General features: G+C 68.0%; 1 protein-coding gene across 1 annotated transcript in view; it reads left to right on the top strand.

Moving 5' to 3' along the window:
* The first annotated feature begins 2,740 nt into the window (after positions 1-2,740).
* The window catches only part of CELSR1 (cadherin EGF LAG seven-pass G-type receptor 1), a 93,092-nt gene continuing 70,957 nt past the window's right edge, over positions 2,741-24,875 (top strand). The window contains 2 exon segments of the mRNA XM_036019754.1: positions 2,741-3,465; positions 3,467-6,956. Coding sequence (XP_035875647.1) covers positions 3,349-3,465; positions 3,467-6,956 — 3,607 coding nt within the window. The 5' untranslated portion in view covers positions 2,741-3,348.

Raw genomic sequence — 24,875 nt, 5'->3', positions numbered from 1 at the left:
GTGTGAAACGCCCTGGGGGTGCGGGTGAAGCATAAACACCAATTACGGTTCAGCAGCCGAGGAGCGGTGGCAGCTGCCTTGGACGCGTGCCGGGCCCTTCCGGCTGGCGGCTCTCAGGGACCTGGACAGAGCTGGAGCCGTTGCTGGGCTCCAAGCCCCTCGCCTGGGAGGTGGCGGCCCCTCGAGGTGGCCCAGGAGTCAGTGAGTGGGACAGTGAGTGGGGCTGCTTCTAGTCACCCCAAGGGGAAAGGGCCGGTGGGCAGGATGCAGCCTCTCGGGTGGTGCTGGCCAGGCCACCGCCCACCCTGGGGTCCTTCCTGACACCCCAGGCCAGTGCCCGAGCCTCTTGGGCCTCAGTTCCCTCCCTGGGGGGATGGGACCCCTGGTGGAGCACAGGCCCCCCGACATCAGACGAAAGCACTGCCCCTGCCCGCCCACGAGCACGGCCACATGCGTGCGCCCCTGAACCCACAGCTTCAGCCACGCCTTGGAGACAGTGATGACCTCCTGCTCGGTGACAAGGACACAACAGTCAAGCTTAGCCCTGGGAAGTCTGCCCTTGAGCCAGGCCCCTGCCAGCCTCATTAAGCAGATGACGTCATCAGCACCCCCCACGAACACTAGGAAGCGAGACTGTTGTCATCCCCAGGTAGAACAAGGAGGTAGGCCCCCGCCAAGGTCACACAACCAGTGAGTGGTGGAAGCAAACCTTGACCCCAGAAGGCCCCGGACACCACAGGTTTGCGGTCACGGTTCTGCTGAAGCAACTGGACGGCCTGTTTCCGTGCCACGGGGGCAGCCCGAGCTGTAATCCCCGCACCCACACGGAACCCCGCATGCCCGAGGAATGGTGCCGGAGAAACATGCACAGGGGTCAGTGTCGGGTCACGAAGCCGACGCTCCACTGACCTTCAGGTCAGGATGTGGAGGAGCCCTGACCCCCAGCCCCCTCCGACCACAGGTGTGTCGTCTCCTTGCTGTTCTAGTCCTGCCCCCTCCCCGTATTCTCCAAGCGGGGGGCGGGGCCTGCTTCCGCTGAAGGGTGCCTGCACCCATTGTGGGTTCCCGGCCTTTTGCTGGACACCCTGCCAGACAGTTCTGCCCGTGAGTCCCCTCCCAGCCCCTGGGACCAGGAAATGGTGCAGGGCAGCCTCTGCAGGTACCTTCCCGCCCGCAGGTGTCTTGTTGCAGGAAAGCCTGCCCACACCCACCCTCCCTCGCTGCGTCTGAATCTCCAGCGCCAGCGAGTGTGGTGCCGCAGAGCCTTCTGTGTATTTAAACCCAGCCCCCCCTCCCCACTTCAGGTCCTGTTGCAACACATGCACTCCCGGGGTTCTCCATGTGGGCCCCCGGGGTCCCTTCGTCCTGGCCGGCCAGGGAGCTGTCCCTCTGAGGCTCAGGTGGGGTCCTCAGGGCCTCCCTGGCCCTCACACCCCGGCCCTCTGACGCTCCCCAGGAAGAGGAAGGCGGTCTGGGGAGGTCCTGGAGGGTCACAGTCCAGGGACGGACTTCCCCCTTCCGCCCCTCCCTCCAGGGCGCTGGCCAGTGGAAAGTCCCGGATTAAAGGCTCCCAAAGTCGGTCTACCTTGCAGGTCAATAGCAACGTCCCCCAGTCGTTGCTAACGGGAAGAAAACGCTCCTGTGTGGTCTCCGCACACAGACGTCGTTCTCAGCGACTCGGAGCGACACGGGTTGGGGTCATTTATTTGTTTGTCTGTTTGTGTCCAGCCGGGCCCCACACCCACCTGCGCTCAGCTGTGAAACGCTGCGGCCCGTGGAAAAGACCCGCACTAGCGACCAGCTGGAAACATCTCATGCCCCCCTCCCCATTTCTACCCACCCCGGGGCCTTCTCCGAAGGAGCGCCCCCACCCGCGCCGCCCCCCCACCCCCACGCCTGGGCCGGAATCAGTTCCAGCGCCCAGAGCTCCAGGGGGGCGGGGGCGGGGGCGGGTGAGGGGTTCCCACCCGGGAAGGCACCGTGCGGAAGGCCCGCTAGCTTCGCGCATTCCTCACCCTCAGGCTGGGCCCCGCGGGAGGCGCATGCGGCGGCGCAGTTCCGAATCCCCCAGGCCGTCCCCGCGCCTCGCCGCCTCGGCCCCCCACCCGCCCCCGTCCCCGTCCGGGCGGTCTGGACTGTGGAGTAGCCGGAGGCTCCGGGCCCGGACGGCGGGTCCGCGGACGCTCGGGCCGTTGCACGTGCGGGGTCTGAGCTCGCCTCAGCCGGCCCCACTCCGAGGACCAGTCGTCAGCGCGGAGTTTCTCTTCCCGTTAAAAGTGCTTTCAGCCAAGTGGGACCTGAATCCAGTTAGTGGCCTACTGGGTTGCAAAGCCCGAGTTTTCCTGGGGGGGGGGGTGCCGCGCGGGGGGGGGGGGAGGCACTGTAGCCTCCGGCCTTTTGCCGTGAAGGTGCAAACGCCCCCGGCAGCCGCCTCGGTCCTTAGCGGGGTCGCGCGCTCAGCCCCCTCACTGGGACCTCGGTCCGCGATTCTCTTCCCTCCCGGGGCCCACCCGTGTGGTGGAGGCGGGGGCAGCGGCCCCCGCGGAGCAGTTCTACCCGGGAGGGGTGCGGGGGCTTTCGGCCTAGCCCGGCCCCCGACCCACCGAGCCACCGAGCCGCCGCCCCACTGGTAGCGGCCGCCGCCGGGGCCCCGAGCCCCGCCTTTCCCGGCCCGGCCCCCTCGGCCCCGCCCCCCCGGGAGGCCGGGTAGGGAGGCCGCAAGGGAGTGGGTCCGGCCCCCCCTCCGCCCAGGCTGCGCCCCCGCGTCTCCATAGCGATCTCCCCGGCGCGCACCTCCGGGCCGGCTCCCCCCCGGGCTGAACAATACTCGGCTGGGCCAGGGGCGGGGCCGGGCCGGGGGCGGGGAGAGCGCGGGCTGAGGGGGCGCGGGACGAGCGCACCGCCCAGGCAGCAGCCGGCCGCCGGGGTCTGAGCGGCGCGGTGCGACCCAGCCCGCTCCGGGAGCGCAGCCCCCGCCCTGCGCCGGACCCGCCCCGCTTCCCACGCCGCCGGGCCGAGCCCGCGCAGGAGCCACCTGGAGCCGCCTGCAGCCTCTGCCGCCACCGCAGGTTGATGCGCGGCGCCCTCCCGGGACGCGAGGAGGAGCCATCTTGAAACCAACTTATCAAACTTTCGCAAAGTGCTCTCGAGGTGGAAGCTGCGGGGGAGACCGGGAGCGCGGCCCCCGGTGCCCCCGCCGGGGCCCCCAGGGAGGCAGGGCGCGGGCCGCCCCGAGGGTCGGGCGCCGGGCGCGCGGGAGCCGCCCCCCGGCCGCGCCGGGTGGATGAGGAGCCGCGCCGGGTGCATGGATTGTGCTCCAGCGCCCGGCTCGGGCTCGGGCTCCGGGCCATGGCGCCGCCGCCGCCGCCCGCGCTGCCCGCGCTGCTGCTCCTGGCTGCCGCCGCCGCCCTACCGGTGTTGGGGCTTCCAGTGGCTGCCTGGGAGCTGCGCGTGCCCGGCGGGAGCCCGCGCCTTCGCCCTCGGTCCCGGCTGGACCTACGCGCTGGACGCCGCGCGCACCCCCAGGGCGCTACGAGAGCTGCTAGACGTGAGCCGAGACGGGCGGCTGGGTGGGCGTCGGCGCGGGCCGGGTGCGGGGCCCCGGGGCTGCGCGCGCCTTGGGGGACGCCCGCTGCCGCTGCAGGTCCACCTGGCAGCGCGCGGCGCCCCGGCAGCGCTGAGCCTCCGCCTGCCGGCGCGCGCGCACGGTCCGGGATGTGGCGCCCGGCTGCGGCCAGGACGGGCGAGCAGCGCGGAGCTGCGCGCGAGGGCTGTGCTCACGGCGCCCGGGCCTGGCGCGGCCCTCTGCTTCCCGGCCGCCACCGGCGGTGGGGCGGTTCTGCACTCGGCGCTGGCGGCCCTGACCACCTTCCCGGCCTGCAGCTGCCCGCTGCACCCCGGACGCCGCTGCTCACGCCGCGCCGTCTGCCTGCCGCCCGGTGGCTCGGCCCGCCTGCGCCTGCTGTGTGCCCTGAGGCGCGGGGCCGGCGCCATCCGGGTGGAGCTGGAGTTAGAAGCCGCTTCGGGGACGCCCTCCCCGTCGCTGTCGCCGGGGCAGCCGCGGCCAACCCGGCCCCAGGCCGAGACCCAGGCGCGGGCGGCGAGGCGGGCCCGGCGGGGCGCGGGCGGCAGCACCAGCCCGCAGTTCCCGCTGCCCAGCTACCAGGTGTCGGTGCCTGAGAACGAGCCGGCGGGCACCGCGGTCATCGAGCTGCGCGCGCACGACCCCGACGAGGGCGAGGCGGGGCGGCTGAGCTACCAGATGGAGGCGCTGTTCGACGAGCGCTCCAATGGCTTCTTCCGCATCGATGCCAGCACGGGCGCGGTGAGCACGGCCCGCCCGCTGGACCGCGAGACCAAGGACACGCACGTGCTCAAGGTGAGCGCCGTGGACCACGGCATGCCGCGGCGCTCCGCCGCAACCTACCTCACTGTCACCGTCAGCGACACCAACGACCACAGCCCGGTGTTTGAGCAGTCCGAGTACCGGGAGCGCGTGCGCGAGAACCTGGAGGTGGGCTACGAGGTGCTGACCATCCGCGCCACCGATGGCGACGCGCCCTCCAACGCCAACATGCGCTACCGCCTGCTGGAGGGCTCCGGCGGCGTCTTTGAGATCGACGCGCGCTCGGGCGTGGTGCGCACCCGCGCTGCCGTGGACCGGGAGCAGGAAGCCGAGTTCCAGCTGCTGGTCGAGGCCAACGACCAGGGCCGGAACCCGGGCCCGCGCAGCGCCACGGCCACCGTGCACATCGTGGTGGAGGACGAGAACGACAACTACCCCCAGTTCAGCGAGAAGCGGTACGTGGTCCGGGTGCCTGAGGACGTGGCGGTGAACACGCCCGTGCTGCGCGTGCAGGCCACGGACCGGGACCAGGGCCAGAACGCGGCCGTGCACTACAGCATCGTCAGCGGGAACCTGAAGGGCCAGTTCTACCTGCACGCGCTGAGCGGGAGCCTGGACGTGATCAACCCGCTGGACTTCGAGGCCATCCGCGAGTACACGCTGCGCGTCAAGGCCCAGGACGGGGGCCGGCCGCCGCTCATCAACGCCTCGGGGCTGGTGGCGGTGCAGGTGCTGGACGTGAACGACAACGCCCCGATCTTCGTGAGCAGCCCCTTCCAGGCGGCCGTGCTGGAGAACGTGCCCCTGGGCCACTCCGTGCTGCACATCCAGGCGGTGGACGCGGACGCGGGCGAGAACGCGCGGCTCCGCTATCGCCTGGTGGACACGGCTTCCGCCTCCGCGGGGGGCGGCGGGGCCCAGGAGCCCGCCTCGGCGGCCGCTGCCGAATTCCCCTTCCAGATCCACAACAGCTCGGGCTGGATCACCGTGTGCGCGGAGCTGGACCGCGAGGCGGTGGAGCACTACAGCTTCGGGGTGGAGGCGGTGGACCACGGCTCGCCGCCCATGAGCTCCTCCGCCAGCGTGTCCATCACGGTGCTGGACGTGAACGACAACGACCCCGCGTTCACGCAGCCCACGTACGAGCTGCGCCTGAACGAGGACGCCGCGGTGGGCAGCAGCGTGCTGACGCTGCGGGCCCGCGACCGCGATGCCAACAGCGTCATCACCTACCAGCTCACGGGCGGCAACACCCGCAACCGCTTCGCGCTCAGCAGCCAGAGCGGCGGCGGCCTCATCACGCTGGCGCTGCCGCTGGACTACAAGCAGGAGCGGCAGTACGTGCTGGCGGTGACCGCCTCGGACGGCACGCGCTCCCACACGGCGCAGGTCTTCATCAACGTCACCGACGCCAACACCCACCGGCCGGTCTTCCAGAGCTCCCACTACACGGTGAGCGTCAGCGAGGACCGGCCCGTGGGCACCTCCATCGCCACCATCGTGGCCACCGACGAGGACACGGGCGAGAACGCACGCATCACCTACGTGCTGGAGGACCCCGTGCCGCAGTTCCGCATCGACCCCGACGGCGGCACGGTCTACACCACCACGGAGCTGGACTACGAGGACCAGGCCGCCTACACGCTGGCCATCACGGCCCGGGACAATGGCGTCCCGCAGAAGTCGGACACCACGTCCCTGGAGATCGTCGTCCTGGACGCCAACGACAACGCGCCCCGCTTCCTGCGGGGCTTCTACCAGGGCTCGGTCTTCGAGGACGCCCCGCCGTCCACCAGCGTCCTGCAGGTCTCGGCCACCGACCGGGACTCGGGCCCCAACGGCCGCCTGCTCTACACCTTCCAGGGCGGGGACGACGGCGACGGGGACTTCTACGTCGAGCCCACGTCGGGCGTGATCCGCACCCAGCGCCGGCTGGACCGCGAGAACGTGGCCGTGTACAGCCTGCGGGTCCTGGCGGTGGACCGGGGGAGCCCCGCGCCCCTCAGCGCCTCCGTGGAGGTCCAGGTGACAGTGCTGGACATCAACGACAACCCGCCGGTGTTCGAGAGGGACGAGCTGGAGCTGTTTGTGGAGGAGAACAGCCCCGTGGGCTCCGTGGTGGCCAGGGTCCGGGCCGAGGACCCGGACGAGGGCCCCAACGCCCAGATCATGTACCAGATCGTGGAGGGCAACGTGCCCGAGGTCTTCCAGCTGGACCTGCTCAGCGGGGACCTGCGCGCCCTGGTCGAGCTGGACTTCGAGGCCCAGCGGGAGTTCGTGCTGGTGGTGCAGGCCACCTCGGCGCCCCTGGTGAGCCGGGCCACGGTGCGCGTCCGCCTCCTGGACCAGAACGACAACCCGCCGGTGCTGCCCGACTTCCAGATCCTCTTCAACCACTACGTCACCAACAAGTCCAACAGCTTCCCCACCGGCGTCATCGGCCGCATCCCGGCCCGCGACCCCGACCTCTCCGACAGCCTCAACTACACCTTCCTGCAGGGCAACGAGCTGCAGCTGCTGCTGCTGGACGCGGCCACGGGCGAGCTGCAGCTCAGCCGGGACCTGGACAACAACCGGCCGCTGGAGGCGCTCATGGAGGTGTCTGTCTCCGGTGAGTGGCCCTGGGGGCTCCCGCGGAGCCGCCCGGGAGCTGCGGGGACCTGCCGGGGCACATCCAGGCAGGGCCCAGGTAGCACTTCGGGGATTTGTGAGAGGTAACACCTCTGGCTGGGAGCTGGGAGCGGGAAGGAGGGGGCTCCCCACCCCTGCGGAGGGAGTGGGAGGGAGTGGGAGGGACACGGTGCTGCTTCCCTCAGCACTTTTTCTGGGAGCAGGCCCGGGCTTCTTTAGGTTCAAGACCAGGGCTTCTTGGTGCTTTTCCCCCGGCCGGCCGTGGCTGCCGCGACGTGCTATTAAAACCCAGTCTCGGGGTTTTCTGAGTCATCTGGTTTGCTTGAGGATGCTTTGCAGTCAGCCACACACCTGTCTGGAAAGATCAAAGGTCACTGCCCATCCCATGTGCCAATTAGTTTTCGGGTGGGACGGCTGGAAATTGCCGGCTGGGTCCCTGAGTCACCCTGTAATGCGGCTGCAGTCCGTCCGCCGGTGTCTCTTGCCTGTCTCCTCCAGATAATGACAGCCGGGGGTGTGCGCTCCGCGTGGGAGCGCTGTGGAAAGCGGAGCCATGTTTGATCTCGGTTTCTGCCCTGGACACGGGCTCCTCACCCGGGTGGGACGCAGAGGCCCGCCCCGGTCGCTGGTGGAGCCCCGGCGGGCGCCCCGCTGGGGCTGGAGAGGAGTGGAGAGGGAGGGAGTCCCGCCCCAGCCAGCCGAGTGCTTGGCAGCAGGGTCGGTCCCCGTGTGCCGTGCGGGGCCTGTGGGGCTGGGCACAGGGAGGCAAACCTGGGTGTGGGGTTAGGGACCCACGGAAGAGCAAGGATTTGGCAAGGCGGGTGTTGGGGAACAATAAAGGGACCCCTGGCGACTCTTCCGGGGGCCCGTCTGAGGGTGTAATCGGCTGGTGTGGACAGGTACCTCAATGATCACCAAAAAAGGCTGCGTCCGTGGGTTGAGTCAACGTTTCTCATTGTTTAAACAATAGATTATTAGGATACGCTATCACCGTGGGAGCCCCGGAAGAACTGAAATGTTTATTTTCTGACTTACCGTGTTTCTGCACTTGGCTGTAATTCTTTATGTACGAAGGTGGTTAGCAAACAGGTTCTGGTTGTTTGCTGGTGAGAGCTGGAACTTGGGGTCCTGAGCTGAAGTGATGCAACACCTCAGCTCAGAGCCCGGCTGTCGGGCGTCTCTGTGGACGACCGCTCTGGGTTTTAAGGTCGTGGTCGTGAGTGCAGGATACGGAATGCCCCCTCAGGGGGGAGTGTGAACCAGGGTCGTGGCTCCTCTGAGCAGGGACACGACTTTCTTTAAAACGTCTCTTTCCTGAATTCCACTTGCATGTTCTTATTATTTTATCTGCTAGATAACGCGGAGCGGGAACTTTAGCTGCATGAACGCCACTTGGCAGGACCGCAGGCTGTTGATTTTGCAGGGGGTGCGGCGCTTTCGTGGGAGCCGCTGCCTGCCGGGATCAGGGATGTTTTGGGTCGGCAGCATCCGGAATGTGGGCCCCCCGTGCTGGCCGGATAACAGGGTTTAGGGGGGATTTCATTCAAAAGAGGATTGTTGCTGAGGGCCGCCTCGCCTCCCCGGGGGGTCCGCAGTCTGGACCGCGGTGCAGGGCGGGTGGGGGAGTCCACGCACGCTGAGGCCACGTCCCCGGGATCCTGTTCTGGGCTCGGACTCCCGTGGGACACCCCCTTGTCCCACCAGGCGCTGGGGCTCACGGGCTGCCCTCCCCGCCCCAGGTCATGGTGATGACCTCTCGCTGGGTGTCCGAAGTGCCCCACGATCTGCGTGTACTCTGTCACTCGGCGTCCTGGGTCCTGGGAGGCTGCTGAGTGGGGTTCGGCTGCGGCCTGTGTCGCCAAGGAGGAAAGGGAGGCTCAGGGGTGCTGGCTGCCTCCTCGGCCCCCACAGCCAGGGCGCAGGAGGGCCAGGTATCGACCTATGACCCAGACTGTGCAAGCCCACTCCTCCCACTCCCCTCACTTCCCCGGGTCGGGGTGCTTGAGAAACGAGTTGCTGAGCCGCCCCGTGTCCAGGGTGGACCCTGCCTCTGGCTTCAGGCAGGCACCTGTGGGTGCTCTGTGGGGCCCTCAGGCCGCTTGACTCGGCTCTCGCCCTCCGAGGAAGCGAGCCGCCCTAAACTGCGAAGTCTGCAGTTCCGACCGTAGAGCGCTGTGTGGGAAGGAGACAAAGCGAAGGGATCGCCCCCTGAATCATTACCGGAGCCGCTTCTTAGGTTTTATTGGGGAACCGTGTGGAGAGCTGTTGTCTCAAACCCAAACGCTTCCCATTTACAGCCGTGCCCTAAAGCCTCTGATGCAGTCTTGCCGCCCCGGGGGCGCCGCCCCAGTGGCCCGGGCTGGGTTTTGTGGGCCCCCTGCCAGCAAGGGCAGCGAGTCTCCAGCCAGGCGCCTGCTGGGAAGGTGCCTCTGGGGGTGGCGCCGTGGGGGCGGGGCCTCCGTGGGGGGGCCTCCGTGGGCGGGGCCTGGTGGCGGGCCAGTCCTTCCCTGGGGGCGGGGCTTCCGCAGTCCTTCCCCTGCGAGTAGGCGGTGTGGACGGGTGTCCGTAGCGAGCCAAGGGCACAGCGCTATCTGAAACATTTTTGAGTTGCGGATCTCGTCGAATTCAAACAGCTGCCATTTTGGGGTGGCAGCCAGCCGCACAAGATGTTTCCTTTCCACGCGATGGTGTTTGAATGACATTTAACATTCCGGGGTGGGGACTTCTTATCGCAAATGTTTAGGAAAGCTGTGCCTGCGTTTGCCAAGGCGCTTGGCTAGTGACCCGGCGGCGCAGCCGGGCGCGCGGTGCTCTCGGCGGTGTCTCTCGGTGTCTGTCGGCGTTTGGGTGGCAGCGACGTTTCTGATCCAGCCTGCCGTGTGCGTGCGTGCCTGCGGGGGTGGGGTCTGAGGTCGTGCGCGGCAGAACGTGCCACCGGGTCGCTGCTGGCCCTGCGGTGGTGGGTGCGGTGGACCCGCGGACGTGGGGAACGGAGCGTTTGTGGGGTAAACGTGATGGGTGGGCGAGTCGTTCAGACACGCCAGGAAATACTGAATCGGTGAAGTAGGCTTAGCTCACCGTTTTTGCCGTTTACTTTGGTGGAAAGAACGTGGGTTAACGTCGCCCGGGCCGGATAAAGTCTTAGGAAGGATTTGCCTGGTTAAATACAGGATGTCGTCGGGGCTCGTCCGTGGGTGGCTGCAAACAAGGAGGCAGGAGAGGGCGGTTGTGCCCGGCAGCCACCGGGCACGCCGCGTTCCGTCCGCTTCTGCATCTGGCGGCAGCCTGAGCCCCCGCGGCTGTGCAGTGGGACTCTCCCGGGCCTCGGATTAGGTATGGGGGCATCTAGTTACCTGCCTAAGGTCTTTGATAGCTCTGGGGAGAGTCGCTAACATACTTTAGAAATGCTTTAAAGCAGTGTCTGTTCCCTTGCTGAACACCCACTGTGTGCCAGGCCTACTATGTGTGAGTCCCTGGAGAGCCCTCATGGAGGTTGGGTGGAGACTGAAAATGGATAAATGCGTCCCTGGAAGGGGAACCTGGGAGGCTGGCTGGAGGGTCTGGGGTAGGGGTCGGCGAAGCCGGCGCCGCTGACAGGGAGGGGAGGGCCTGGCGGGGCCCAGGCGCCGCGGGGTAGGGGGGACGGAGGGGCGCTGTGAGGTTAGACGGTCAGATGTGGCCGTGATGTTAGTGTCCACATCTGAGACGGGGGACCCTGAAGGGGTCGCCAGTGGCAGTCAGGGACCCTGAGGACAGAGATGTGGTTTGGGTCAGCCGAGGGGTGGCTCTTGGTGGCCTTTGTGACAGCCAGAGTGCTGGGGGGCTTGGGAGTCCGCTGGACGAGCAGGGGGCGGGGCGCTGGGGGCGCGCGAGGTCAGAGGGGAGGCGGGAGGGCGGTGGAGACGCGGGAGCCAGCAGTGGCCTGGGCCGAGGTGGCGGCGAGGAGGGGTTGGCCTGTTAACGGTGCACAGCCGTGCCGGCCCGTCCTGGACTCTGCCCGCCCGTGCAGGGGCACGCCCAGTGGGCACGGGCACCTTTCAGGGTCCCTGGGTGTGGAAGCCACGTCGTCTCAGTGGTGACCGTGAGGCTGTGCAGCCACGCTGAGTGTGGACCGGCTGCAGGATGGGGGTGGGGACGGTGACGACCACTTCCTGTTGGGTCACCGGGCCGGGGCCAAGGCCACGGGCTGGCAGGTGACCTGAGGCCTCCACCTGGCCTCACCTACCAACTAGGGTGACAATTTTTTAAAATCCAGGAAGAGCCCCAGGCACCTGAGCCCCCTGAAAGAGGGTAGGTTGCTGAGGTCACATCTGGGAAAGTGACACATTGTTGGCAGGGTCTGGCGCTGCAGTTGACAGCCCGAGCCGGTCTGGGCTGCTTGCACACCTGCCCGTGGAGGAGCTGGCAGGTGGGATGGCGGGTGCCAGGCCTTGGCTGCAGCTCCCGGGCCCCGGGGCCTGCGGTGCACGCGGGCCATGGCCACCACCCTGCCGGCTCTCGGAGTGAGCAGGGCAGATGCTGTCGTGCAGGGCGGGACATGTGGAAAATATTCCCGAGTTTGGCCCGATTCCTTTCAGCTTGCAGCCTTGGGGAAAATAGTTTTCTGGTTTTTCTTCTTGTCTTGTAACCCGAACATGTAGGCTCCTAGGAAAGTGCTAGAATCAGATTCCTGGGGGTGGGGGCAGGGCAGGGAGTCCATGGGCCTCTTGCGTCCTGCGTGTTTGTTTGGGACCCGGGGCTGGGGGTCCTGACGAGACGCTGGAGGGACGGGGTCCCGGCTGTGGAGGTCAGGGAGGCCACCTTGTATTTGTGGGGGATGCTGGGGGCACCCCTCTGCTCTCTCCTGTGGCACACAGTAGGTGCTCGGCCAGCACCCGTGGGTTATTTATGAAACGAGCTGAAAGGGCCCCGGCCAGGGTCCACCTGCGGGGCCACCGGCGGCTCTGCTGCCCTCACCTGGGGACCGGGGGGAGGTCAGCGCAGCAGACAGGATGCCTCTGGCCACCCGTGCGTTGCGGTGGGGGATCGGCCCTGGGCGAGAGGATTGGGTGTTTCTCAGGAGGACTGTAGCAGCTGAGCCCCCTGCTTTGGCTTCAGGTTGGAACTTGTGGGTGCCAGGGGGGGTGAGCGCCCCGTTTTCCACGTGCACACTCCCACCCTGGGGAGCCCAGCGCCGGCTGTGCCAGCTCGACCCCACCCGTGGGTGTCCGTTCTCCCGATAGCCTGGGCAAGGCTGTGGGTCCTTTCTTAAACACACGGTCACACACGGACATCCATGCAGGCACACACGTATGCACACAGGCAGGCCCACGCACACACGTGCACACAGACACACACAGTCTAAACAGCTCCTCCGGCCTCACCGTGGGGCGGCAGCTGGGCCCGGCTCGGGGGAGCCTGTTGTCACAGCAGCACCAGGCACAGGGTCGTGTCCCGGGGACAGAAGCTCCGTGTGGGCGACCACGTTGCCTGGCGCAGGAGGGCCGAGGGGCCGTGTGCATCGCGCCAGGTTCCGTGGAAGTGCCCAGCTGCCTGCCTCGTCCCCTCCTGGTGAGCAGGGGCGGCCACGCCGCAGGATGGGGGAGAGGGGCCCTGCAGAGCGCCCCCCAGTCTCTGCAGGGCCGCCCGTGGTGGAGTTGTGATACAGGAGACCGAGGAATGCAGGACCGGCGTGCACCAGGTGCAGGGAGGGACCAGGTGTGGGGCAGGCAGGCACTGGGGGGGGCCCACGCAGAGCGGTCAGCTGATATGCGCCTGAGGGGCTCCCCAGCTCCCGCACGGGTTTCTCTGAGTGGGAGCCACCTGCCCGCCTCCCTCCTTCCCTCCACCCCACCTTCCCCTCTGTCCCTCCTCCCTCCCTCCCCCTCCCCCTCCCCCTCCCTCCTTCCTCCTCCCTCCAGCAACTCATCAATCAACATCTTTCTTTTTTTTTTAACGGTCTATTTTCACTGTCAGTTCTGTATCTCTTTTTAATCTTTTAAGGATTTTATTTTTAGAGAGAGAGAAAGGAAGGGAGAAAGAGGGAGAGAAACACCCGTACGTGAGAGAAACATCGATAGGTTGCCTCTCGCACGCACCCCGCACTGGGGGCCTGGCGAGGAGTCGAACTGGTGACCTTCAGTTCACAGGCCGGCGCTCAGTCCACTGAGCCACACCAGGCAGGGCTCTTTGTAGGATTTTAAACACGTCTGATCTAAACGATGCTTGGTGGAGGTAAGCTAGCTCGAGTACAACCACGAGCGACGTTAGCACTTGGAGATAAGGAGTCTCTCCCGGGGCAATGAACGTTGATCCGTGAGCGGGTGGTCAAGCACCATCTTCTCAGAGCCAAGTGGCGTCTGCCGTCGTCGGTGGAGACGGCCGCCACGGCCGCTGTCCCTGCGGCTGCCCCTTACCGCGCCACGGCGCACCTCTGGTGTGGAGAGCACACGAGTGTGCGCTGGCCGGGATGCCTACTCACACCCGCCTGAGCCGATATGGCTGAGGCTGGTCAGGGTGGCCGCTCGGGGCTGGCCGTGGCCCAGGCCCCTGCCCGTCCTCCCCTGTACGTCCTGTTGGTTGAGGATCAGAAAAGCAGAGAGCCAGCCCGGGGCTCTGGCTGTGACCCGGGAACCCTTTTTCTTCCGTGTCCCTTGCAGGTGCTGAGAAGTGGTCTCTGTCCCCCGAGTGAGCTGAGTGTGGCCCGGGACGAAGCCCCCCACTGGTTGTCCCCAGGGGCTCCTCCCTCCCTAGACCACCGAGGAAATGCCAGTGGCGTTGTGGCTGAGTGGGCGTGCCCCTGCCTGCAGGGGTCCCTCAGGACTGAGGGGCTGGGCCGTGCGTGCGGGGGGCCGAGGCGGGTGCTGAGCTGACGGCACGCCCTGCGGGGGTCTTCCTGCCTGGAGGCCTGGGGGTGCGGCTGTGGGCACCGCCCCTCCAACGCTGCCGTCGCCGGCGAGCGTGGAAACCTCTCTGGTGTGCCCCTGAGAGCACCCCACCCCCGCCAGCCTTCAAAGAAGGGAGGATGGAAAACATTCAGGCCTGTTGTTGGGAGAGATTTCCCGTGCATCCGGCACGTGGCCGCCGGAGGTCAGGGGTGCGTGTGTGTTTGGGCCGGACAGGAAGGCCGGGGCCCTGGGCGACGGCGTGTTTGTGTGAGCACCGAGCACTGTGGGTTGGGGGTGCCCGGGGACGCGGGACCGGGGCTGGGCGGGGCCCCAAAGGACGCTGGCCCTGCTGCTGGACGGCACCTCTTAGTGTGAAAAAGAAAATGATGACCACCAATGAGGTCTGCTCCCAGGGAGACCCGGGCGGGGCCTCCCGAGCCGGAAGCCGGGGGCCGCGGGGCAGGCAGCTGCCCGAGTGCCTGGCCGGCTGAGGAGCCCATGGCGTTTGCAGCGGGAATCCCGTTTTCCCTCCTCTTGCTTCTGCCGCTCACCCGCCCGGCCTTGTTTGGACCCAAAGCAAATGTGGGACCGTGTGAAAATGGTGGCTCCTTCCTCTGCAGCCAGGGAAACTGAGGCAGGGGCCTGGGGCGGGGCTTTTGTCCCTCTGTGCACGGACCCACCAGGTGAAGGGCCCCCCCCAGGCCGGAACGCTCTCGATCCTCCTTTCCCGGAACCGAAGCGAGTTAAATTGTATGCTTTCCTGCGGTTCGGTTTTCGAGATCGTCCTGTGGACTCTGGGTCAACGGCTGCCATCCCCCGGGGTACGGGGGGCCCCCCCCGACACCACCTGAGAGGGAGGCTTTGGCACCTCCAGCGAGTGGCCCGGGTCGCCCAGGTCTGCTGCTTGGATGACTCCTGACAGCCGTCTCGTGTGCGTGTGTGCGTGTGTGCGTGTGTGCGTGTGTGCGTGTCACAGTTCTCGGGACGTCAGGGCCACCACGCCCGCCACGTTAAAGTGGACAGTCAGCCATCGCGGCCCTCACTTTCCGGAATGTTTTCATCACTCCAAGATGGTGTCCTCTTTTTACATTTTAAAATCAGACGATGTTTTCCAAACCGAACATTCACGATCGTCTTTTATTTTATCGGTATTTTGTGGTATCGGTATATTGATCGAGATTCACCTGTGCCAACGGGGCGGGCTGCTGCTCGCAGGGTGGAGGCTGACTGTGTGCTGGGGGCCGGGCCGCAGCCCTGACCGCACCAGCTTCTGGCGGCCCAGCCTGGCTGTGCCGCTGGGTCACTCGGGACCCCTCCCTTGGGGCCTTGCTCCCGGGACGCGTGCCGGGTGGCAGGGGGAGACTCGCCGTGCTGCCCCCGCTGCCCCCGGGAGTTCCCTGTCCCCTCGCCCCTGCCCTTGTCAGCCCTGCTCCTCCCTCCTGCTGTCCCCGCACCTCCCCCCCAGCCAAGGTCTCGAGCTGCCCAGAGCCCAGTGGGTGAGCTCTGGCGCCCGCGGAGCCCAAGCACCTGGTGGTTCCTGGACCCCCCCGGAGGTGCTGGGAGAGGCCAGTGTGGGCAGGCGTTTCCAGATGGGGGAGGGCTCGGTGGTTCCCACAGGAGAACCTCACCCTCTGAGGTGTCCTCTCCACCCCCTGCTTTTAAAAAGTGAGTTTCACTCACCAGGTGGACCGGCTGGTCCATCCAGGAGATGGACGCCTCTCTGGGCGCCTCAGGCAGCAGCGGCGAGGGCTTGGGCTCAGGCACCGGGCCTGGGGGCGCCGAGAGGTGGCTGGCTCCCACGGGGGTCCTCGGTCTCTGCCTCTGCACTGTGGGGACGGGTGACGTCTCATTCTCTGGGCTGTCGGTGCCACCAGGGGTCAGGCCGGGTCAGCGGGCCAGGACACTCCTTCAGCACAGAGCTATCCTCACGGGCACCGAGGGTCTGAAGCAGACCCATTCCGGTGGATGCCCGGGGTGGGCTCGGGGGGGGGGTCCTGCTGGCCACCCTGGGGCAGCCTTGGCCTTGAGGACGCGCATAGGCCAGACGGCGGTGGGCAGGGAGCCCGGAGCCCCCCCGGGCATCGGGTCGGGGGTGTGGCCGCATCCCTGCCTTCTGAAGGGGACAGGGATGTGGCCCGTGGAGGTTTCGGTGGCCACCAGACGGAAGGGCTGCAGGCCTGGCGGGCCCGGGCGGGCCTGGGCGGGCACTGCGGGCGGGGGGGCGCCCCGGGGCTCTTCCTGCAGGGACTCGCCTACTGTGTGCGTGCGTGGGGGTGACTCAAGCGGCACCCAGGCCGCTGGGTCCTGGAGGTGCTTTGCGGAGCCGGGAGCTCTGGGCTCCTTGGGGTGGCTCCAACGTCGGCCGGAGCGACTTTCTTCTAGCCCTTGAGCTGCTCTTGATGCTGGAGGGTGGGGGTGCTGGGGGATGCTGGGGATGGGGGGCGCAGGGGGCTGGGGCAGGGGGAGTGCCAGCTGGAGCCAGGTGTCCCCAGGGCACGTGTCCCCGGGCCTGGTTCTGCAGCCCGGCAGCCAGGGAGGCTGGGTCTCTCGCTGCCGGTGGGTCAGGCGTGGACTGGAGCCGGACCTGCCGGCTTCGCCCGATGGGACCCGAGGGGCCTTGTTGGATGTCGGGCTTCAGTGTCACAGGCCAGCAGCACAGGCAGGTGTGGCATCAACAGTCCAGCTCAGGGCCCATCACCCCACAGTGTCACTCCTCGGCCCTCCGCACTGTCCTCTCGTGAGAGCCCCCGGCGTGCGTGGGGGCCCAGCCGGGCGGGGAAGACCTGGGGTCCAGGTCAGAGTAGTCAAGTCTGTTCTCAAGGACACGTTCCAGGGCTGGGAGGTGAGGGCGCCGCCGCCGTGACTCGTGAAGAGCCGGGACACACGGCGGACAGGACAGGCCCCGCCTTCGTCCCCCTCGGGCAGTGCCGCTGAGCTGCCCCGTGGGCTGAGCCCCTGGGGCCACCTCCCAGCCAGCACCCGCTGGGGGCGCTCTGTGCAGAGGGCCCGGCCCGGGGACGGAAGGACAGCCCGGACGGAAGGGTGCTGGCCTCGGGGGCGGGGGACGGCACCCCCAGGCGGCGACTCCTCGTGGCGGGGGGTCTCAGGGCCGCCAGCTGCTCTTTGCCCCCGAGTCCGGGCAGAGGACGTCACTCCACGTCCTCCAACAGGACCCGAGTGCGAGGGTCGCCCGCGCTTCCTCGTGGGTGTTTTGGGGCCACCGCCCCGGACCCGGGTGCGGACAAGGACACGGACGACCTGGCGTCCTCGGAAAGCCTCACTCTGCAGCCCACGGCTCGGGGGGCGGTTCCTGAGCGTCCACTTCCACCTCCTCGTGGACGCACGGACTGTCCAGCCTACAGTGACCACAGCTGCGGCTCCCCTCGGGCTGGCCGCCGCGTGGAGAGAAAGTCAGCGGTCGGACACGCCCCCGAGGGCCTCCTGCCTTCCGGCGGTCACTGCGCAGCGCTGGGTCCCCCGGGTCCCCAGGGGCCCTGGTCGGAGAGTGCGGGGTTGAGCGGCAGCTGTGGTGGTGGAGACATCGGGTGTGGGCCCCCCGGGGAGGTCCCCCACTGCGGTGGGTCTTCCTGTGCACCCATGGGTGCGGGAGGGGTCTGCCCCAGGGCTATGGGATGGCTGGGCGCACGACACCCCACCACGGGCAGGGGAGGCCGGCGTGCAGAGCCTCGCGCTGCCGCCCCCAGGAGCTCCGTGTCACCAGGGCCCGCGGCAGGCAGCCCTCGCCGTGACAAGGGACGGGGTGGCCCTGGTGTGTGCTGTCTGAGGCCGAGTCCTGCTGGGCGTTCCCTCTAGGGGTTCTGCGGGTGCACCTGTGGGCCTCAGTTTCCCCACCTGGGAGTCTGGCGAGACTGTCTCTTCTCCAGACAGAAGCCCTGGAGGACAGAACACTCGCCACGGGACGGACAAGCGTGGCTGCTGTTGTCACCGCTGTTACCGGCGTGGCCCCTGGGGCCCGGGCTCGGGGCCGGCGTGGGGGCCAGGCCGGGGCCGGCCCAGGGACCTCGGGGCGGAAGTGACCGGTGCTTCCCGAGGTGGCAGGGGACGGGGCGGCCGCAGCAGAGCGGAACTGGCTGGCGCCGGGAGGAGGATGAGCAGAACCCGTCACTCCACAGTTACGTGGCCCGACCGGGACTCGGGGACGCCCCTGCCGGGTGCCTGGGCTGAGGCCGGAGAGGGGGCGGGTGGGCGTGACTGGTCAGCGGGAGAGGCCGGCGGGGCGGCAGCACCGGGGGCCGCAGGGCGGATGTTGGGGGCCCCATGTTGGCGAGACAAGGGGGCCGGCCCGTCGCTGCCGCCGCCCCACCCTGGGAGGTGCCCTCACCGGCCGCCCGGCTGCCTGCCACTCTCCCTGCCCCTCAGCCTCACCACCCCGCCCCCATGCCCCATGATGCCTTGCTCACGCTAGAAAGGTCTGGCAAGAGGGAGACACATCCAGGAGAAAGCAGAAACCCCCCAAACCCCAGGCCCAGAGACGGTCCCCGTTCCCCTCGTGGTCCCAGAGGAAGGAGGCTTCCCTGCTCCCTGAGTGGTGGCCGGGGGCCCCTCCCCGACTGGGGACCTCGCCCCCTCCTGGCTGGAGGCCGGTTGCCATGGCGATGGGCACTCCCTCCGCTTTCGGAGGCAGCTCGGGGGCACTTGCCCTGAAGAGCTGCCCCTTTTGTCCGGGGACAATGGGGTCCTCGGGGCTCACTTTAATTACCTTGGGGGGGGGGAAGCCCCCGGGAAGGGGGCGCTGCCGTCTCTGCCGGGGGAGCCTTGTGTCCCGGGACACGGATGCTCGGATCCCCCACTTTTAAAGCCCCGTACTGCACACCAGGAGACTTTTACGACTTCAGCTTCCCGGGCGAGAGAGAGAGAGAGAGAGAGAGAGAGAGAGAGAGTGAGTGTGAGTGTCCCCGAGGCCTGCCGCCCACCTGGAGGGCCGTCCCCTCCCCGGGCGTGGAGGGTCCAGAGCTGGCGTCGAGGAGTGGAGGAGGCCACCCCTGTGGCCCTGGCTCCTGAGCCCCCGGAATGGGCATCGGGGCCAAGGGGACGTGGGTGGGCGGGCCCTCTGGGTCCTCCCTGCCTCACCAACTCCCTGTGCGCCGGCTCCCGGGGGCCGCTGTCCCAGGGGTGCTTTGACGGGCCTCGTCAGGCCCCCTTCCCCAGCAGGAGGGTGCCCCTTCCTCAGAGGGCTCTCCCCGAGCCGGCTCCCGGAGGCCAGCGCAAAGGGGTGGTGAGGGCCGCTGTGCACGTCCACAGGAAGGTGCATCCTAAGCTCCCCCGCTGCAGGCCCCCGCTGGGGCTGCACCCGCTCGTCCCGTCCCTGTGCCGTCTGAGAGCCTGGCCGTGCCTGGGGGCCGTCTGCACCCAGCTGTCCCCTGAGTAGGACCCCGGGACGCTGCTGAGTGACCAGGACTGGAGGGAGGGGCGGGCTCAGGGTGGGGGGTGGCACTCAGGAGCCGCAGGGCGTGATGACTCCTTCAAACAGAGCAGAGCGGAATCGGGGCCCAGTGCCGTCCTGCCCGGGCTGGGAACCAAACCCAAAGGCCCACCGCGTTCCAGAACCTTCCCGCCACGTGGAGGGTGCGGTCACAGCCCCAGAGCCGCGCAGGGGGCGGGCGGCCTGCCCCATGATCGTCTCCAGGACCCCGGTCCCCAGACGCAGGCTGGCTCAGCCTTCCGGGGCGCGTCCTCACGCTGCGAGCTTTCTCTGCGCTCCCCGTGGGAATGCGCTATTTATAGATGGCCCGCCGTGGTCGTGCCTGGGGAGCGGGCATTCCTCAGGCCCAGCCAGACCCAGACCCAGACCCCCACGCTGGTCGCTGGGCCGGTCGCTGCGGGGAAGCGGCGCAGGGAACTGGGCTGCAGGCCGACCAGGAGCAAGCGTCTGCCGTGGGGTCGGCAGTGTCACTGTCCCAAGCTACTGCGGAGAGGGGCAGGCCCCTGTGAGGGCGTCAGGGACACTTGGAATTTGGCAAGTGAGCGAGTCCCCTCGGGAGGGGAGGGGCTGCAAGTGTGTGACAAATGCCACACAACAAAGGCTCTCCCGGGAGGGGCCGCAGGGCCAGGGGCCGGTGGTGGCCGGGTGACCGGGTGACCGGGCAGATGACAAGATAACAAGAGAGAAGAAAGCAGAGCCGCCTGCTGCTCTGAGTCCCCCGTTCCGACAGGCGCCCCTCCCGCTCCGTGCCCCCCCCCCCACATCCCGGCACAGACGTCGGGGAGCAGGCCCTGGCCGGCACACAGTGTGGGCGCAGGGGCCCACAGAGCATGCCTGGGGCGGGAGCCCTGGGGCGGTGGGTCAGCACCCGAGTCAGCTCCCCTGCAGCTGCGGAGGCGCCTGGGGGGCGCGAGCCGGGGGCCAGGAGGCCTGGTGGGGCGGAGAAGGCTTCCTACCTGCGTTGGGACGTTACCTGCACAGATGCCTGGGGGTGGGGGGCCCTGCCCTGAGCCCCACTTTCTGGGGGAGCTGGGGGGTGCGTGCACGCGAAGCCCCGATTCCCCAGAGACGCAGACGTGGGGGGGTGGCCAGGGCCCCGGGGGCAGGAGGCCCAGGCTCCCTGGGAGGACCCTCCTGGTCTGAGGAGCCGGGTCCTGAGGGCCCACCCGGGCGGGGGCCGCCGTGGTGGCCAGGGTGCGGAGGCTCCCGCCGAGTGCGGAGGCCTCCAGGCCTGTCCCTGCAGCCCCACCGGGACGCCCCTGCCTGAGGGCCGAGTCTCGCGGGGCCCCAGCTGGCCAGTGGCAGCAGCCAGGGTGGCGGCACTCACTCCGTATGGGCACCGCCAGCACGGTGGTCCCTTCCAGGGGCCCCCCGCCGGGGAAGGCAGGTGGCCGACGCGCGGGGGACAGCGTGGGAAGGTGGGAGCAGGTGCTGGGGGTGGGCGTGGGCGTTCCCCCAGCAGGGCAGCCGGCCGGTCTCTGCCGGGCACCGAGTGTGTGCCGGGCGGCGTTCAGTGTGCGGGACGCGGCAGGGGAGCAGGCGGGAAGCGTGCGGCCCTCAGGGTGCTCGCCTGGGGCGGGGGCCCTGCCTGACCGGACGGGGGCCCCCCAGCACTGCAGGGCTGGTGGGGGGCGTGGCGAGGGAGAACCGGTCAGCCGGGCGGAGGGCTGTGAGCTGGGGGTGGGGAGGCATGGGGAGGAGTGACCCTGACCCTGACCTCTCACCGAACCCTGACCCTGCACTCAGCGGCGCTGGGGCCCTTCCCTACCACCCTGGACAAGCGTGCCTTTGCCACTGGAGGGGAGCCAGGGACTGTGGCCTTCGTGGGGGCCCCGCCGGCCTCCAGGCTCCCCCCAGATGTCGCATGGAGACCCCCTTCCCTACCAGGGGCGTCCAGCTGCTGCCCTGACCCGCTCCACTGGCATCAGTTTTTACCAGTTTGGGGAAAAGTGCCTACTGTGCGCACGGTGCACCTCAGCCCCCCCTCCTCTGCCTCTGCTCCGTGATTCTGGGTCAGGGTCAGGGTCAGGGTTAGCGGTAGGGCCGGGGCTGGCCTCCAGAGAGACCTGCCTCCTGGTCGGCCAGGTGCCGATGACGACGCAGGGTCTGAGAGTCCGAGCCCAGCCCCTGACTTCGGCCCCCGGCTCCCTGTCCGTGCGCCCCAGCCTTTTGCTTCCCGGGGGGCTGCGTGCCCAAGGACTGCTCCAGAACTTACATGGTGAGTGTTCTAGAAGCTTCCTCCTGAAGGAGCAGTCTTGGAAATGGGTGAGCGTCCAAGGAGGTAAGACACCTCTGTGGGCTTGCTGGGACCTGCGTGGGGTGGGGGTGGGGGCACAGGGCACCCAGGAGCTGGGTGGGCGAGGCCCCCTCAGAGCCGCCGCCCCGGTGGGTGCTGGGCCTCGGTGCTGTGTGGGCGACAGGCGGCCATGGGCGGCGAGCGCAAGGGGTCCTCCTAGGACGCCCGGCCCAGGCGCCTGCACCAGGGACAGGCCGGAGCGCCCGGGGGGAGCCCCTGTCCCGTGGGCTGGGAGCCCTCTCAGCTGCTCCTGGAGCATCTGGCGAGACAGGGTCCCTGGAGGCCGAGGGGGAGTCTTTCTGGCTGGAGTCGGGCAGCAGAGAGCCCCCCCGCCGCTGATTGACCCCCCACTCCCGCCCCCGCTGGCAGCGTGCAGGCTGGGAGCCCCCCCTGGGTGCTCGGGTCCTGGCCCTGGGGGGGCCGGAAGCCCCAGGGGGCTGTGAGAGCCGCTCGTAACCAAGCCCCCCCGGGGTGGGTGGGGACAGCGTGGGGAGTGTCCTGGAGTTGCCCTAGGCATGGCTGTGTCCAGCAGAAGTCCTGCAGGTGCTGACCAAGTGCCCGGGGTGTGGGGGAGGCCCCTGCACTACTCCTGGGGCACCCTCCTGTGCTGCACTCCGCCCAGGGCGGGGGGGCATCGAAGCCGCTGTCCCCGTGTGTCCCGCCACGGAGTGCGCGTCCTCCGAGTGGCACCTGTCTCTGATTTTGGCCCCGTCGGTTGTCGGTTAGGACCCCGAGGTCAGGGGGTGGGGGAAGGCCAGAGGAAGCCAGGAGAGCGTGGCAGTGTGAGCGTGGGGACCTGGTGACCCGGGTTCGTCACCCCACGTCTCGGAACCTCGGTGTGTTCACGTGACAATCAGCCGTGGTCCCTATTTCACAGGTGTCCGCAGAGCACCCCGCCAGGTGCCACCCCTGTCGCCAGGACCCGGAGAGAGCCCTCCTTGTCACCTGTGGTTTCCGTAGCTAATGTCCCAGTGAAACACCTTCTTTTGTGTAGAGCAGGTTTTCTGAGCAGCTGGTAAAAAGAAACAATGGAATGAGCTTCCCCCTGCCCCTCTGGATGGGTGAGCCGGCGAGTCACCGGGACCTCACCTGCCTCCCGGGCTCCGACCCCTCTGCCGGGGAAGATGTAGACGGTGTTCGGGGACCGCCCCCCCCCAGTCGGTGAGGAGGCGCCTTCAGCTGGTTCTCACTGGAGATGTTCCCGTGTCAAAGGCGGAGGTTTGATTTTAAAAACAGCGGTTTGGCCCTGGCTGGTGTAGCTCAGTGGATGGCGCTTGGGCTGCGAACCAGAGTGTCGTAGGTTCGATTCCCAGTCAGGGCACATGCCTGGGTTGCAGGCCATGGCTCCCAGCAACTGCACATTGATGTTTCTCTCTCTCTCTCTCCCTCCCTTCTCTCTCTAAAAATAAATCAATAAAATCTTAAAAAAATAATAAAAACAACAGTTTGGTTCTCCCCTTGTTGGGGGGTGAGGGGTGCAACCTGTGATTAGCTGTGTGGCCACGTCTCGGGGGTGGGGGGAGGGTCACCAGTGCGGTCAGAGCCACAGCCAGTCCCCAGCCGGGCCCCGCCACCGGGGTCCCCCCCCAGAGGTCCCGCAGCGCAGGTGTGGGCCCCCTGACCTCTGTTCCCCCGGGACAAGTCCCGGGCACCGTCCACGCCCCCTTTGGACTCCGGGGTCCTGCCCGTCTTTTTGCCGGCGGCCTTTGTGCCGGGCTCTGTCATTCAGCCCGCCCTGTCCTCTGAAAAGGCACAGGGCCGCCCGCTGTCATTGTCCCCGAGGTTACTCATCCACCGCCTGCCCGCCGGCCTGTGTGGGGCTCCCGGTCTCCGTGGTTACCACCGCCGCTGAAAATGTGATCCCGGAGCCTTGGGGGAGGGGCTGCGGGGCTTTATGGAAAAGGCGTCTCCGGCAGGCAGGTGAAACCCGGCACCCGGCTTTCACTGCCACGTCCCGGGGACTTTCCTTGTGTCCCTCCGTCCCCCGGGGGCTGCGGGCCCAGCTCTGTTGCCGGAGTGGAGCTGGCTGTGGGCGAGGGGCCGGGGGGAAGTCCCAGCAGGAGAGGCCGGCCCCCAGGGATGGCCGGCACTCCCGGGGTCTGGCGTGTTCTGGAGGTGGGCAGGGCTCTGGCTTTGGGGGAGGGGGTTTGCAGACAGTGGGGAAGGGGGTTGGGGTTCTGAGAGGCGAACGCAGGGGATGCTGGGAGTTGTGGGGAGGGATGGATGGGTGAGGGGCACAAGGGAAATCGAACCCGAGGCCATTTTTAAGTTCCTACAGAGCACCCCCATTCTAGGGTGTCGGGGGCCGGCTGGGCGTGTCCCTTCGAGCGGTCACAACGACGCAGTGACTCCTGGGGACAGCAGTGGGCCTGTGTGCCCAGGCTTCTTGGAGCTGGGTGCGTGGATGTAGTGTGTCGGCAGGTGTGGGGCGTCCGCGTTGCGTCGGCATCGCCAGGTTGCCTTCCAAAGACGCGTCTCCGACGGGCCTGCTGGCCGCCCGCTCAGCTCGGGGGTCCGCCGACGCGCCTTCCCCAGGCGCGATGCTATCGCCGCCTGAAGTGCCGGCCGATCTGATGCGCACCCGTGGTCCGCTGTGCGGCCTCGCCAGGCTCCTCTGCCGGGGGGGGGGCGGGGGGGCATCTCCCCAAGGCCGTGCGGGCCGTCTGCGCCTCCTCGGGGGCCTGCCGACTCCTGGTCCCTTCCTCCCGGCGGTCTCAGGGTTGGGGCTTGGCGTCCCCGACCCAGTGTGTAAAAGTGTCCCGTGATTTAAGGAAATGTTTTTCTACAGTCTTGTCTTCTCACGGCGTGTGGCTCTGTCAGTCGCTGAGTGAATTCTGGGCTGACGGTGGGAGGGTAAAGGCTCGGTGCGCCCAGAGGTCTCGGCACCTTTCACGTGCAGAATCCGCCCCCCCTTCCAGACGTCACCCTGGTCACAGGCTGCAGAGGGACGGTCCCGGTCCCCCTGCCCCCGCCCCACGTGCCACCGCGCCACCCTCTTCGCCGTGCTCACGTCAGAGCACGTCGTGAGCGTCGGAGGCGCTGGCGTCCCCCCGTCGTCCCGTGTGGCTCTTCCAGGCTCTCCCTGCGGGTTCCCTTCTGCGAGAGCTGAGTCAGCACTCGCTGCCGAGTTTCGTCAGATCCCGTTGGCCTTCCGGGGGGAATCGCCTTACGTTGACGGGCTGCTCTGTGGGGTGGGTGGCACGGTGGCCCCCGAACGGTGAACCTGCCTGGGTCGTGTGGTTTTGGCGACCTTTTATGTAGCAACGGGGTCTCACCAAGTGGTTCCAGCTCGGA

This window comes from Phyllostomus discolor, chromosome 2 (genome assembly GCF_004126475.2).
Source record: "Phyllostomus discolor isolate MPI-MPIP mPhyDis1 chromosome 2, mPhyDis1.pri.v3, whole genome shotgun sequence".
Taxonomy (NCBI): domain Eukaryota; kingdom Metazoa; phylum Chordata; class Mammalia; order Chiroptera; family Phyllostomidae; genus Phyllostomus; species Phyllostomus discolor.
This window is presented reverse-complemented; position numbering and strand designations above follow the sequence as displayed.